The sequence below is a fragment of the Myotis myotis genome, unplaced genomic scaffold (genome assembly GCF_014108235.1).
Source record: "Myotis myotis isolate mMyoMyo1 unplaced genomic scaffold, mMyoMyo1.p scaffold_m19_p_8, whole genome shotgun sequence".
Classification (NCBI taxonomy): Eukaryota; Metazoa; Chordata; class Mammalia; order Chiroptera; family Vespertilionidae; genus Myotis; species Myotis myotis.
Genome location: NW_023416390.1, coordinates 3,436,445 through 3,447,649, shown reverse-complemented (window position 1 = coordinate 3,447,649; position 11,205 = coordinate 3,436,445). Strand labels below are relative to the sequence as shown.

Sequence of the window (11,205 nt, the reverse complement as noted above, 5' to 3'; positions counted from 1 at the left end):
GGGCAGGCTGCACAGGGGCTGCCTGCACCTCTGGGGGGGCTGCCCTCTCTCCAGGGAGCAGACACCCTGAATCCCAGCACAGTAGGGTCTGAGTTTGGCGTGTTTTGTTGTTGTTTTGAATATATTTTCATTGATTTCAGAGAGGAAGGGAGGGGAGAGAGGGAAACATCAGTGATGGGGGAGAATCATGGATGGGCTGCCTCCTGCACCCCCCACACTAGTGATGGAGCCTGAAACCCCGGCCTGTGCCCTGACGGGGAATCGAATTGTGACCTCCTGGTTCATAGGTGGACGCCCTACCCACTGAGCCACACCGGTGGGGCTGAGTGTGGGGTTTTGCTCCTGCCTCCCCACCCTCCACGCGCCTGGCTGCCCTGGGGAAGCACATCTGAAGGAAGGAAACAGGAAGCCAGGAACTGGGCTCCAGGCGAGAAAGCTGCAGGGGGTCCGGCTGCCTGGGGGACCCGGGAGGACAAGGAGTAGCCCCCCCCCCACCCCCCACCTCCTCCTGACCACCGTGGGCTCCTGCAATCCCAGGTGACGGTGGCGATGAGAGGGGGCGCCCTGAAGAGCGAGTGGGTGGAGGCCCAGTAAAGTCCCGAGGCGACACTGACGCACAGGAAAGCCTCACGTGGGAGGAGAGATGCAAATCCCCGCGGCGCGGCGGCCTGTCCCGTCGGGGCGGCGAGCGAGCCTGGCCGTGGCCGTGAGCACCGGGCGGACCGGGAGGGAGCCAGGTAAGTGGGCCGATGCCCGCCCTCCGCGCTCGGGAGGAGGGGGCCGGCGGTGCGCGCGGGGGCTCCGGGCAGGCGGCCCACTGGGCGCCCGGACGGCCGCTGCACTGTGACCGCGGGCGGCGGGCGGCTGCGCCCAGAAGCCCGGCTCCGGGCTCAGGGATGCGCGGGGCGCAGGTCTCCGCCGCCGGAGGGGTGTCCCCGCCGGGTGGGGAAGGGACCCCGCTTCCCTTCCTTACCAGCTCCTGTGAGTGAGGACGTCCGGCCTTGGCTTGCGCCCTGGGTCTGGGGAGGAGCCCGCGGGGAGGGGAGCCGGTGATGCTGGCCGCGATGAGAGCCAGTGACATGTGGGGCGGACCACCTGCTTGGCGAGCTCGGGGTCCCCCAGCCAACGGGGTGCGTGCGCTCCCCTGTCCCTCCAGGAGCAGAATGCCCCCTTCTGCAGGTCTCCCGGGCCAGGCACTCACAGCGGAAAGGAAATGTGGCACGGATGTCTGGGGACGGGGGAGCGGGCCCCTAGCGAGGGGGAGCGCGGCGAGGGTCCCAGGGGCCTGCAGGCGCTGGTGGAGGCTGCACGGACAAGCCTGACCTGGGGTGTCTGCAGGGCCTTCCCTCTCTGGGCCGCGGGCCCAGCTCTCTGGACGGGGACCAGGCGGCTAAGAGGGAGCTAACCTTCAGTTACGTCATGGTTAGAAAACAGATGTGCAGCCATCCCAGCAGATCCCACAGTGGGAGCGATTGCAGCTGCCATGCTGTTCGCAGCTCAGGTCTGTCACTGACTGAGGGATGGAGCCAGCAGGTGCCAGGTTCCCGTGGGACATGCATCCACCCGCATCTGGAGAGAGAGGGCGTCTGTGGCCGGGAGACTCTGGTCCATCCGGGACGCTGTGCCCCTGGGGCAGGACTCAGCTCTGACCCTCCGGTTGTTTTCCTTTTTTTTTTAAAAAAAATATATATATATATATTTTACGGAGAGGGATAGAGAGTTAGAAACATCGATGAGAGAGAAACATCGATCAGCTGCCTCCCCCAGAGAGAAACATCCATCAGCTGCCTCCTGCACACTCCCCACTGGGGATGTGCCCGCAACCAAGGTACATGCCCTTGACGAATCGAACCTGGGACCCTTTAGTCCGCAGGCCGACGCTCTATCCACTGAGCCAGACCGGCTAGGGCTGTTTTCCTTTTTAAAGTTGGGGTAACACCTGCCCTCCTCCCAGCAGTATCCGAGGGCCACTCCCTCATGTGGCAGCAGGTGCTGAGCACCCACTACGCCGGGAATTGTCCTGCGTAAGGTCTTCATAAACATAATGGGATGTGCAAGTGAAACATCATTTTCCCCGGTGGCGTTCTTTCAGGACACATGGCCATCATTTCTCCCAGACGTCAGGGAAAGGTGCTCCCAAGGGTGTCCCTGGAAACCTGAGAAATGTGTCTATGAAATATATGAAATTTGTTCTTTTTGTTTGTTTGTTTGTTTGTTTTAATTAAATCTTTATTGTTCAGATTATTACATTTGTTCCTCTTTTTTCCCCCCATAACTCCCCTCCTCCCAGTTCCTGCCCCACCCTCCGCACTCACTCCCCACCCACTGTCCTCATCCATAGGTGCACGATTTTTGTCCAGTCTCTTCCCGCATCTCCCACACCCCTTCCCCCCCCCCAAGAATAGTCAGTCCATTCCCTTTCTATGTCCCTGATTCTATTATGATCACCAGATTCTTTATTCACTTGATTCTTAGATTCACTTGTTGATAGATGCATGTTTGTTGTTCATAATTTGTATCTTTACCTTTTTCTTCTTCTTCCTCTTCTTAAAGGATACCTTTCAGCATTTCATATAATACTGGTTTGGTGGTGATGAACTCCTTTAGCTTTTCCTTATCTGTGAAGCTCTTTATCTGACCTTCAATTCTGAATGATAGCTTTGCTGGATAAAGTAATCTTGGTTGTAGGTTCTTGGTATTCATCACTTTGAATATTTCTTGCCATTCCCTTCTGGCCTGCAAAATTTCTGTTGAGAAATCAGCTGATAGTCGTATGGGTATTCCCTTGTAGGTAACTGAGTTTCTTTCTCTTGCTGCTTTTAAGATTCTCTCTTTGTCTTTTGCTCTTGGCATTTTAATTATGATGTGTCTTGGTGTGGACCTCTTTGGATTCCTTTTGTTTGGGGTTCTCTGCGCTTCCTGGACCTGTAAGTCTATTTCTTTCACCAGGTGGGGGAAGTTTTCTGTCATTATTTCTTCAAATAGGTTTTCAATATCTTGCTCTCTCTCATCTTCTGGCACCCCTATAATTCTGATGTTGGTACGCTTGAAGCTGTCCCAGAGGCTCCTTACACTATCTTCGTATTTTCGGATTCTTTTTTCATTTTGCTTTTCTGGTTGGGTGTTTTTTGCTTTTTCGCATTTCAAATCTTTGCCTTGATCCTTGCGCTCCTCTGGTCTGCTGTTGGGAGTCTGTATAGTATTCGTTATTTCAGTCCATGTATGCTTAATTTCTAGTTGGTTCTTTATCATAACATCGAGGGTCTCATTAGTTTTCTTGAGGATCTCACTACATTTATTGGCGGCTTCTAGACAGTTCTTAAGAGACCTTAAAAGTGTGGTTCTGAACTCAATATCCTCCATGGACAATTTTGTCCTGTTTCTTTGTCTCTGCATTTTTTATGCTTTCTTGGTGCACCCCCTAGTGGTCTTTGTGCGCAGTCTTGTTATAGTTAAGCCTTGATTGTTGTCAGCAATACCGTGGGTGATTTGACCTCCATGCTAACTGGCTATGAGAGTCCGCTGTGTCTGCAGTGGGAGAGCTTCTGTGCTGGATCTCTAGGGTGGTGCTAATCTAGCATTTGCCTGAGGCTATCTGGCAAATGGCTCTGCTCAGGGCTTGGGCAGGGCGGGTCCCGGGGATCTACAGGGCGGGCTGGAGCGAGCAGTTATGGCTGCTCTCAGTTCCGTCCCCTAGGGGCTCTGCCTCACAGAGTCCCAGCAACCGCTGCAACCCTCGGAGAGAAAGCTGCCTTCGAGTTCCGACCGAAGCCAGACAGTCCCGCTTCTCCCGTTTGAGTCTGGGTCCCTAGAGACTCGCCCGGATCTGGAGCTCAGAGTCTGAGACTCCCTCCCAATTGAAAACAACAACCGCGCCCTCCGCCTCCAGCCCGCTCCGCGTGCACTCCGCACCTTAGTATTTCACTTCAGCACTGCGCCTCCTCTGAGTCTGGGTATGATATTCTCTTTCCTCCTAGTTGTAGAATTTCCACTCAGCCAGGCTTCCTGTGGTTCTGGATGATGTCTGTTCCGTCGTTTAGTTGTTTTTTGAAGCGGTTGTTCGAGGCAGCAATCACCGGCGTTAACCTATGCCGCCATCTTGGTTTCCCCCAAGCGAATCCCGAAATTTGTTCTTGTAAATGTTCTGTAGGCGCAAGTAAACTCTAACTCACCTACAAGATAGATGGAAATACTATGGTTATTAGTTACATAAAACTTTCCCCCTTTGCTCTGCAATTGCTGACAAAACGATTAAAAATGTGACTTTTGAGGCAGTGAAGTGCGGCCACTTCGAGGCGCCTGGGCTTTCCCAATGAGGAAACGTGGCTAAAGCGTCCAGTGGCCGGAGCGGGTTCTGCGGGGGAAACACACCATTTGGTTTCATGACAGGTTGTCAACTACGAACCGAGTGTGGTTTCGTCCTCAAGTAACTTGAGGGTGTAACCACTTTTACATGCACGTCAGAGACGAATGAAAAGGAGACTTTTAGAGCTTTGCCCAGCCACAGCGGACCATCGCAGCCAGAGAGAGAAATAACACTGTGCACGGGCTCAGAGGTATTTTGACCTGAAAGAATTAGTGCCCATGAACAGGCAAACAGGCAACTCTTCATGTAGCTAAAATGGAGCTAGACTGAAGTTTGCCGACATACGGCTGGCTAGAAGCCAGACAGACCTGAAATGAAGACAGAGGGATTGGCCATTTCATAGAAAACAAACTTGCATTGGGTGTTCCTCACCCCTAGAGCCTTAGGAGGGTTTCGGGAGGTGTAGCTGCATGTGCTGTTTGCCTTGCAGTTGCTCAGTGTCTAGTAGGATAGGGGTCACAAGGGATGGGGAGGGAGCTCGTTGAGAATACAAATTGGTGTAGAGCAGTGGTTCTCAACCTCCCTAATGCCGCGACCCTTTAATAAGTTCCTCATGTTGTGGTGACCCCCAGTTTCATTGTTACACATTGAACATAAAGCATAGTGATTAATCACAAAAACAATATGTAATTATATATGTGTTTTCCAATGGTCTTAGGTGACCCCTGTGAAAGGATTGTTCGACCCCTAAAGGGGTCACGACCCACAGGTTGAGAACCGCTGGATGGGGGCGGGCGGGCGGGGAGAGGGGTGTTGAGGGGGGTGTGAAGCCCCTGGAGAGGGCTGGACAGGAGTTCCTGGAGGGCAAGAAGGAGGTGGTCCGGGGCCAGAGGGAGTCCTGTGTCCTTCATTAGGGATGACTGACTTACACAAAAGCTTAGATTGGCTTTATCCTTTGAATTGAAAGCATTTTCTCTTTTAATTGAGTGACTGTTTTAAAAAGTCACTTTTCTTCAGTGACTTACCTAATGGACAGCATTGTCTTTGTTTGGAATCTAAGGAAAGAAGAGGATGTACCAGTTATTACTTTTAAACTCTATTTTTCCTCGTTTTATAGCATGTCTCAGTGGAATCAAGTCCAACAGTTAGAAATCAAGTTTTTGGAACAAGTAGACCAGTTCTACGATGACAACTTTCCAATGGAAATCCGACACCTGCTGGCCCAGTGGATTGAGAACCAGGACTGGTAGGTCAGACGTTGTGTTTCTCCTCCAGGGCGATGCGCACCTGCTTTATGCTCTATCCAGACGGGTTTATTCTGGGGTTCACTTTCCGATTGATAGGTGCATTCTTTTCAGATAAAAAAGTTTTGGAAAACTTTTTCAAAGAAGGATACTAGTTCTTTCTGGTTTCATCCATTGCTCGTGCTTCGTTTCTCTGTAAGCCAAAACCTCAACCACTTTCTAGAAGTTAAAAAGCCATGAAGTAAATCAATAGTTAATATCAATTCTCTATCACAGACGCAATGTAAACAAATGCATTTTCTTAGTATATTTTACAAACATTCTTTAAAGTTCTGTTTACATTGTGCAACTTAAACTTTTTTTTGCTTTAAACAGTTGTCTGATTTTTTTATTGTGGTAAAATGTATATAACACAACATTTACCACTTTAACCATTCCTAGGCGTGCAGTTTAGTGGCATTGAGTATATCCACTTTGTCATGAAGCCACCACCACCATCCATTGGCAGAACTTTCTCATCTGCACAAACTGGAACTTTCTACCCTTAAACACTAACTCCTCATTCTCTCTACCCAGCCCCCTGCAACCACCATTCCCCTTTCTGTCTCTATGAACTTGACTGTTCCAGGCCCCTCATGGAAGTATCAGCACACAGCATTTGTCCTTTTGTAACTGACTGATTGCCCTTAGCATGATACATTCATGTAGCATGTATCAAAATTTCCCTCCTTTCTAAGGCTGAATAATATTAATAAAATGTGTGTGTGTGTGTGTGTGTGTGTGTGTGTATAAAAGGGTAATATGCTAATTAAACCAGACCTATTCCAGACAAGCCATGGTGGCGGGGGCTGAGGGAGAGGCAGTTAGGGGCGATCAAGCTGGCAGGGAAGTAGTTAGGGGTCAATCAGGCTGGCAGGGGAGCAGTTAGGGGGTGATCAGGCTGGCAGGGGAGAGCAGTTAGGGGCAACCAGGCAGGCAGGCAGGGGAGTGGTTAGGAACCAGCAGTCCCAGATTGTGAGAGGAATGTCCAACTGCTGGTTTAGGCCAGGGATCGGGCCTAAACCGGCAGTTGGTCATCCCCTGAGGGGTCCCGGATTGGAGAAGGTGCAGGCCAGGCTGAGGGACCCCTGCCCCTGTGCATGAATTTCATGCACTGGGCCTCTAGTGTATATATATAAAAGCCAAGCAACCCGAACGACCAGAACAACTAGTCACTATGACGTGCATTGCAGCCAGCCAACTGGCCCAATCGGGGCCCGGACTGACTGGCCAACCTCCCACGGCCTCTCCCCTCAGCCAGCCCGGCCCTGATGGCCCCAATCAGGGCTGGCTGGCGGGAGTCCCCACCCATGCATGAATTCATGCACCAGGCCTCTCTAGTACATATGTAAAATCTATCTGTCCAGACATTTGCGTTGTCTCCACCTTGGGGCTCTTGTGACTAAAGCTGCTGTGAGCATTGGTGTACAAATACCTATTCATTGCTTGCACTTCCCCTGGGTGTCTTCCCAGAGAGGAATTGCTGTAGGTGATTCTGCTTCTATCTGAGGCCTCTCCTGCCCTGTTTTTTCTGGCGGCGGCACTATTTTACATCCCCCCCCATCGCCCCGCCCCAGCAACGCACCAGGGACCAGTTCCTCCCCAGCTAATGCTTTTTTGTGATTTGCATAACTGCATCCCAATCTTTCTGAAGTGGTATCCCCTGGTGTTTTGATTTGCGTTTCCCTACTAATTAGTGATGTTGAGAAACTTTCCATGTGTACAATTTAATTTTCAAAAATCTTTAAATGCTTATCACTGTGGAAGAGATTTATCACTTTAAAATGTGTGTGATAGGAAGGTAGACATCTTACTTAGTTGTTTCCTGCTGTGTAATAACACTTTTTTTTTAGGGAGGCAGCGTCTAACAACGAAACCATGGCAACCATCCTTCTCCAAAACTTGTTAATACAACTGGATGACCAGTTAGGCCGCGTTTCCAAAGAGAAAAACCTGCTTTTGATTCACAATCTGAAGAGAATTCGGAAAGTCCTGCAGGTGAGAGCGCACCCTACTTTTTCCAAATGTTCAGCTTTTTAAGGCGTGGATTCAGTTTACAGAAATCAAATATGAACCCATATGTTGTTTTCAAACCATATTTAAAAAGATAACTTCTTGAATTCTCTTGCCATTTTGAATTTCGTGCTCAATTTTTTGTTTGTTTTCCATGAGATTTTGAACCTGAGATGCACTATCTGTGGGGAGGGCAAGTGTGATGTACATGTGACTGTTTGGAGGTGATGATCAATCCTCATGATGCTGGAGCAGGGGTTGGAAAGATGTGGGCCCCTCTCCCCTGCCTCCCCCCACCCTCCCTAGCCTTTGTCTCTTACATAATTTCAAGTTAGTGTTGTTTCCTTCATAGATGCAGGCCTTGTGTTGTGTGTTTTCCAGATTTGGTTCAGATCTCACCTCCTTCACAAACATTCTTTGCTGCACTCCAGCCCCTATCCCGCAGGGATAGGCAAAGCGCACGCTGCTCTGGCGCCCGACCTCCCTGCACCGTGGCACCTAGTGTGGGGGAGGGAGGGAGGGGGACATTAGCATGTCTTTGTCCTCCACACCGTGAGGTCCCTGAGGCCGCCTTCAGCATTCAGCCTGAATTCCCTGCACCCACTCCAGGTGGGATGCATGGTAGACGTGTAACCCTTGTTGGTTGAAGGGCGAGCGGGTGAATGAGTGGATGGGGCTCTGAGGACTGGAGGGCAGGCTGCCTGAGCTGACCTAGGGAATGGGTGAATGAGCGGTTGGGGCTCTGATAATGAAGGGCAGGCGGCCTGAGCTGACCCCGGGAGCGGGTGAATGAGTGGATGGGGCTCTGATAATGACGGGCAGGCGGCCTGAGCTGACCCCGGGAGTGGGTGAATGAGTGGATGGGGCTCTGATAATGACGGGCAGGCGGCCTGAGCTGACCCCGGGAGCGGGTGAATGAGTGGATGGGGCTCTGATAATGACGGGCAGGCGGCCTGAGCTGACCCCGGGAGCAAGCAGGGCCGGCTGGGAGCCTGGGCTGCCGTCGTGTTTACCGGGCGCCTGTAGAGCATGTGCCATGTCTCAGGGAGGCTCTTAGAGGCCCACGCTTCTGCCCAGTATATTCTTAGAGAATGTTAGTCACACTATAAAGGACACGTGCCGGAAGCTATAACATTTGTGAGGGGGACACGGGTATTGCTTTTTCCGATTGATGTTTGGGCGGCCCTGAGCCACCGTGGCCATATAGTGCCTTACAAGTTGACAAGAGCCATTGGCCAGGGCTGGAAAAGAGCTTGTGGGCAACACAGCAGGGTCTTGGGAGCATCAGGCAGGCCCTCTCTCATGGAGATGAGACCCTTAGCCTCGGCCCCACCAGCTCAGGGCTCTCATGCGCCCACCTGAGCCGGCGGGCACGCCGCTGCCTCTATGTACAGCCCATGACTGAGAATCGTATACACATTTTTAAGTGATTGAAACAATAAAAATAAGTAAACAAATAAAATGCTTTTGTGATGTGAAAGTGACGTGAAATGAACAGGTCTGCATTTTAATGGAAAGTGGCCACTCTCCTTCACCTTGGCTGTGGCTGCTTCGCCCGGCCACCGCTCAGGTGAGCAGCCACCGTGACTGAGGGCCCCGAAGCCTAAAATAAACGTATGTGTGTGTGTGATTGTGATTGATTGTGAGTGTGTGTGTGTGTGTGCGCGTGCGTGTGTGTGATTCTAATTGATTGTGAGTGTGTGTGTGTGTGTGTGTGTGTGTGTCACTGATCTTGCCCTTCATGGGAAAGTTGGCTGCCTTCTGGCCTAGAAGCGAAGACCCTACGCTTTGCTGAGGGGCAAAGATGGTGAAATGGCGGTGTGTGGCCTCTGAGGATTCTGGGTCTCAAAATATGACTGTGGACAGATCACGTAATCTTTCTGAATTCTCATGTCTATCATATAAATGAGATTAATTGTTGCTTACCTTTTGAAATTGAAAGGAAGACTGGGGCTTTGATTCTGGAAAAATATTGGCCCCCAATAAATGTTTCTTGCTGATAGGGGCCTTCTTAGTATATCAGGGGAAGTGGATAGCCCATCGGTTTTTCTGGGTGGGTCTCAGATTACAAGGGAGCTTGAGACCCTGCAACTCCCACTCCCATCCCACTCCTCCCACTCCCATCCCGCTCCTCCCAGTCACATTTCAGCTCAAGCACAAATTCTTCTGTTTATGTCACTGGTCCTTTTGCATTTTGCCTCTGTAGACCTTTCCCAACATCCCTGCCCCAGAAAAATGATCTACTCCTTGTTCCCAAACACCCCACGCTCACTCTTGAATGATCTGAGCTTTTGTCCACGACGGTCCCCTGACCAGGGGTGCTCTGCTACACCCCCCCCCCTTCAGTTCCCATCATCCCGAGAGGAGCCTGGAGGTCCCGATGCCACAGGAGGCTCTATTCTCAGCCTCCACGGGCAGGGGCAGGGCTGCAGGTGGCCAGCGCCTCCTCGGGCTGGCCGTGTCTGAGCAGGTCACGAGCCCTTTGAGAGAAAGAGCCTGACCTCCTTTTGTGACTCTCCTCCCTCTGTGGTTCCCACTGTGGCTCCACTACAGCCTGGGGACCCGAAAGCCTTTGGTTCGTTAAGATCTTTTGAACTGACAGAAACCCTTGCTCTTTCTTTCTGGTGCTTCTGCCTATTTCATCTTAGAAGCTCTTGTTCCTGGACATTTGTATTAATTCAGAACACGGTGGAAATAGTAGTAAAGAACATCGTCAGCCAGGTCTTCCACCTCAACACACCTTCTTTTTAATGTGGCATGTTCCCAGGGGTGCTGTTTGTTCTTCTGTTTTGGTTTTGGATAAGTCAAGTCTTTGGGAGAAAACACAGTGCACCCCAAAAGGGAAAAGAAAACATCAAAAGGTCACTGACACCATGCTTATCTGGTCTAAGCATTGTCATCCTCTGGGATTTTAAATACAATCTACTTTAACTATTATAGCAAAAAAAAGCAGCAATATGGAACCAGGAGAACTAAGCAGGTATAAGGTAGATTTATTTTCATTTTTTAGAGGAACTGAAGTCTCCAATTTCAATTTTAAGTTTTCTATTTGATATCACACCTACTTCCAGTAAGATTTTAGAATGGCTTCTCATAAAAGACAAATTAAACCAAACCACTGACGCAAGAGTCGAGGCAAGCCCTGAGCTGGGGAGCTGGGAGCACTGATGTCCAGCTGGCTCAGCCCCTTCCAGGGGCGGCCGCCTCAGCTCAAGGTCAGGAGCAAGGACTCCCTCTGAATCCTGGCTGTGACTTCCTCTCTGTGTGGCCCAGGGCAAGGCGTTTGCACTCCCCGGCCTGAAGCGTGTGGTAGGGCTGTGTGAGGATTTGCTGAACATAAGGACCTGCCCCAGGTATTTCAAGAGTGCTTTGTCCCGCTCTCGGACCTTTTTTAAAAAAGAAACACACACACACACACACACACACACACACACACACACACACACACAGTAGACTTTATCTTTTAGAGCAGTTTTAGTTTTATAGAAAAATGGAACAGAAAGTTCTCCGTGCTCCCACTCCATCCCTGTCCTCAGTTCCGCAGCTCTCATGGCTGCTGTGTTGCATTGGTGTACTTAGTGTTATGGTTATGAACCTACTGGG

At 50.7% G+C, this 11,205-nt stretch overlaps 1 protein-coding gene across 2 annotated transcripts in view; it reads left to right on the top strand.

Annotated features, from left to right (window-relative positions):
• Positions 1-648: 648 nt before the first annotated feature.
• STAT4 (signal transducer and activator of transcription 4) overlaps positions 649-11,205 on the top strand; it is a 77,831-nt gene continuing 67,274 nt past the window's right edge. For both annotated transcript variants that reach the window (XM_036320167.1, XM_036320166.1), the window contains exons 1-3: positions 649-737; positions 5,424-5,552; positions 7,443-7,587. In XM_036320167.1, coding sequence (XP_036176060.1) covers positions 5,425-5,552; positions 7,443-7,587 — 273 coding nt within the window. In that variant the 5' untranslated portion in view covers positions 649-737; position 5,424. The remainder of the gene's footprint in view (positions 738-5,423; positions 5,553-7,442; positions 7,588-11,205) is intronic.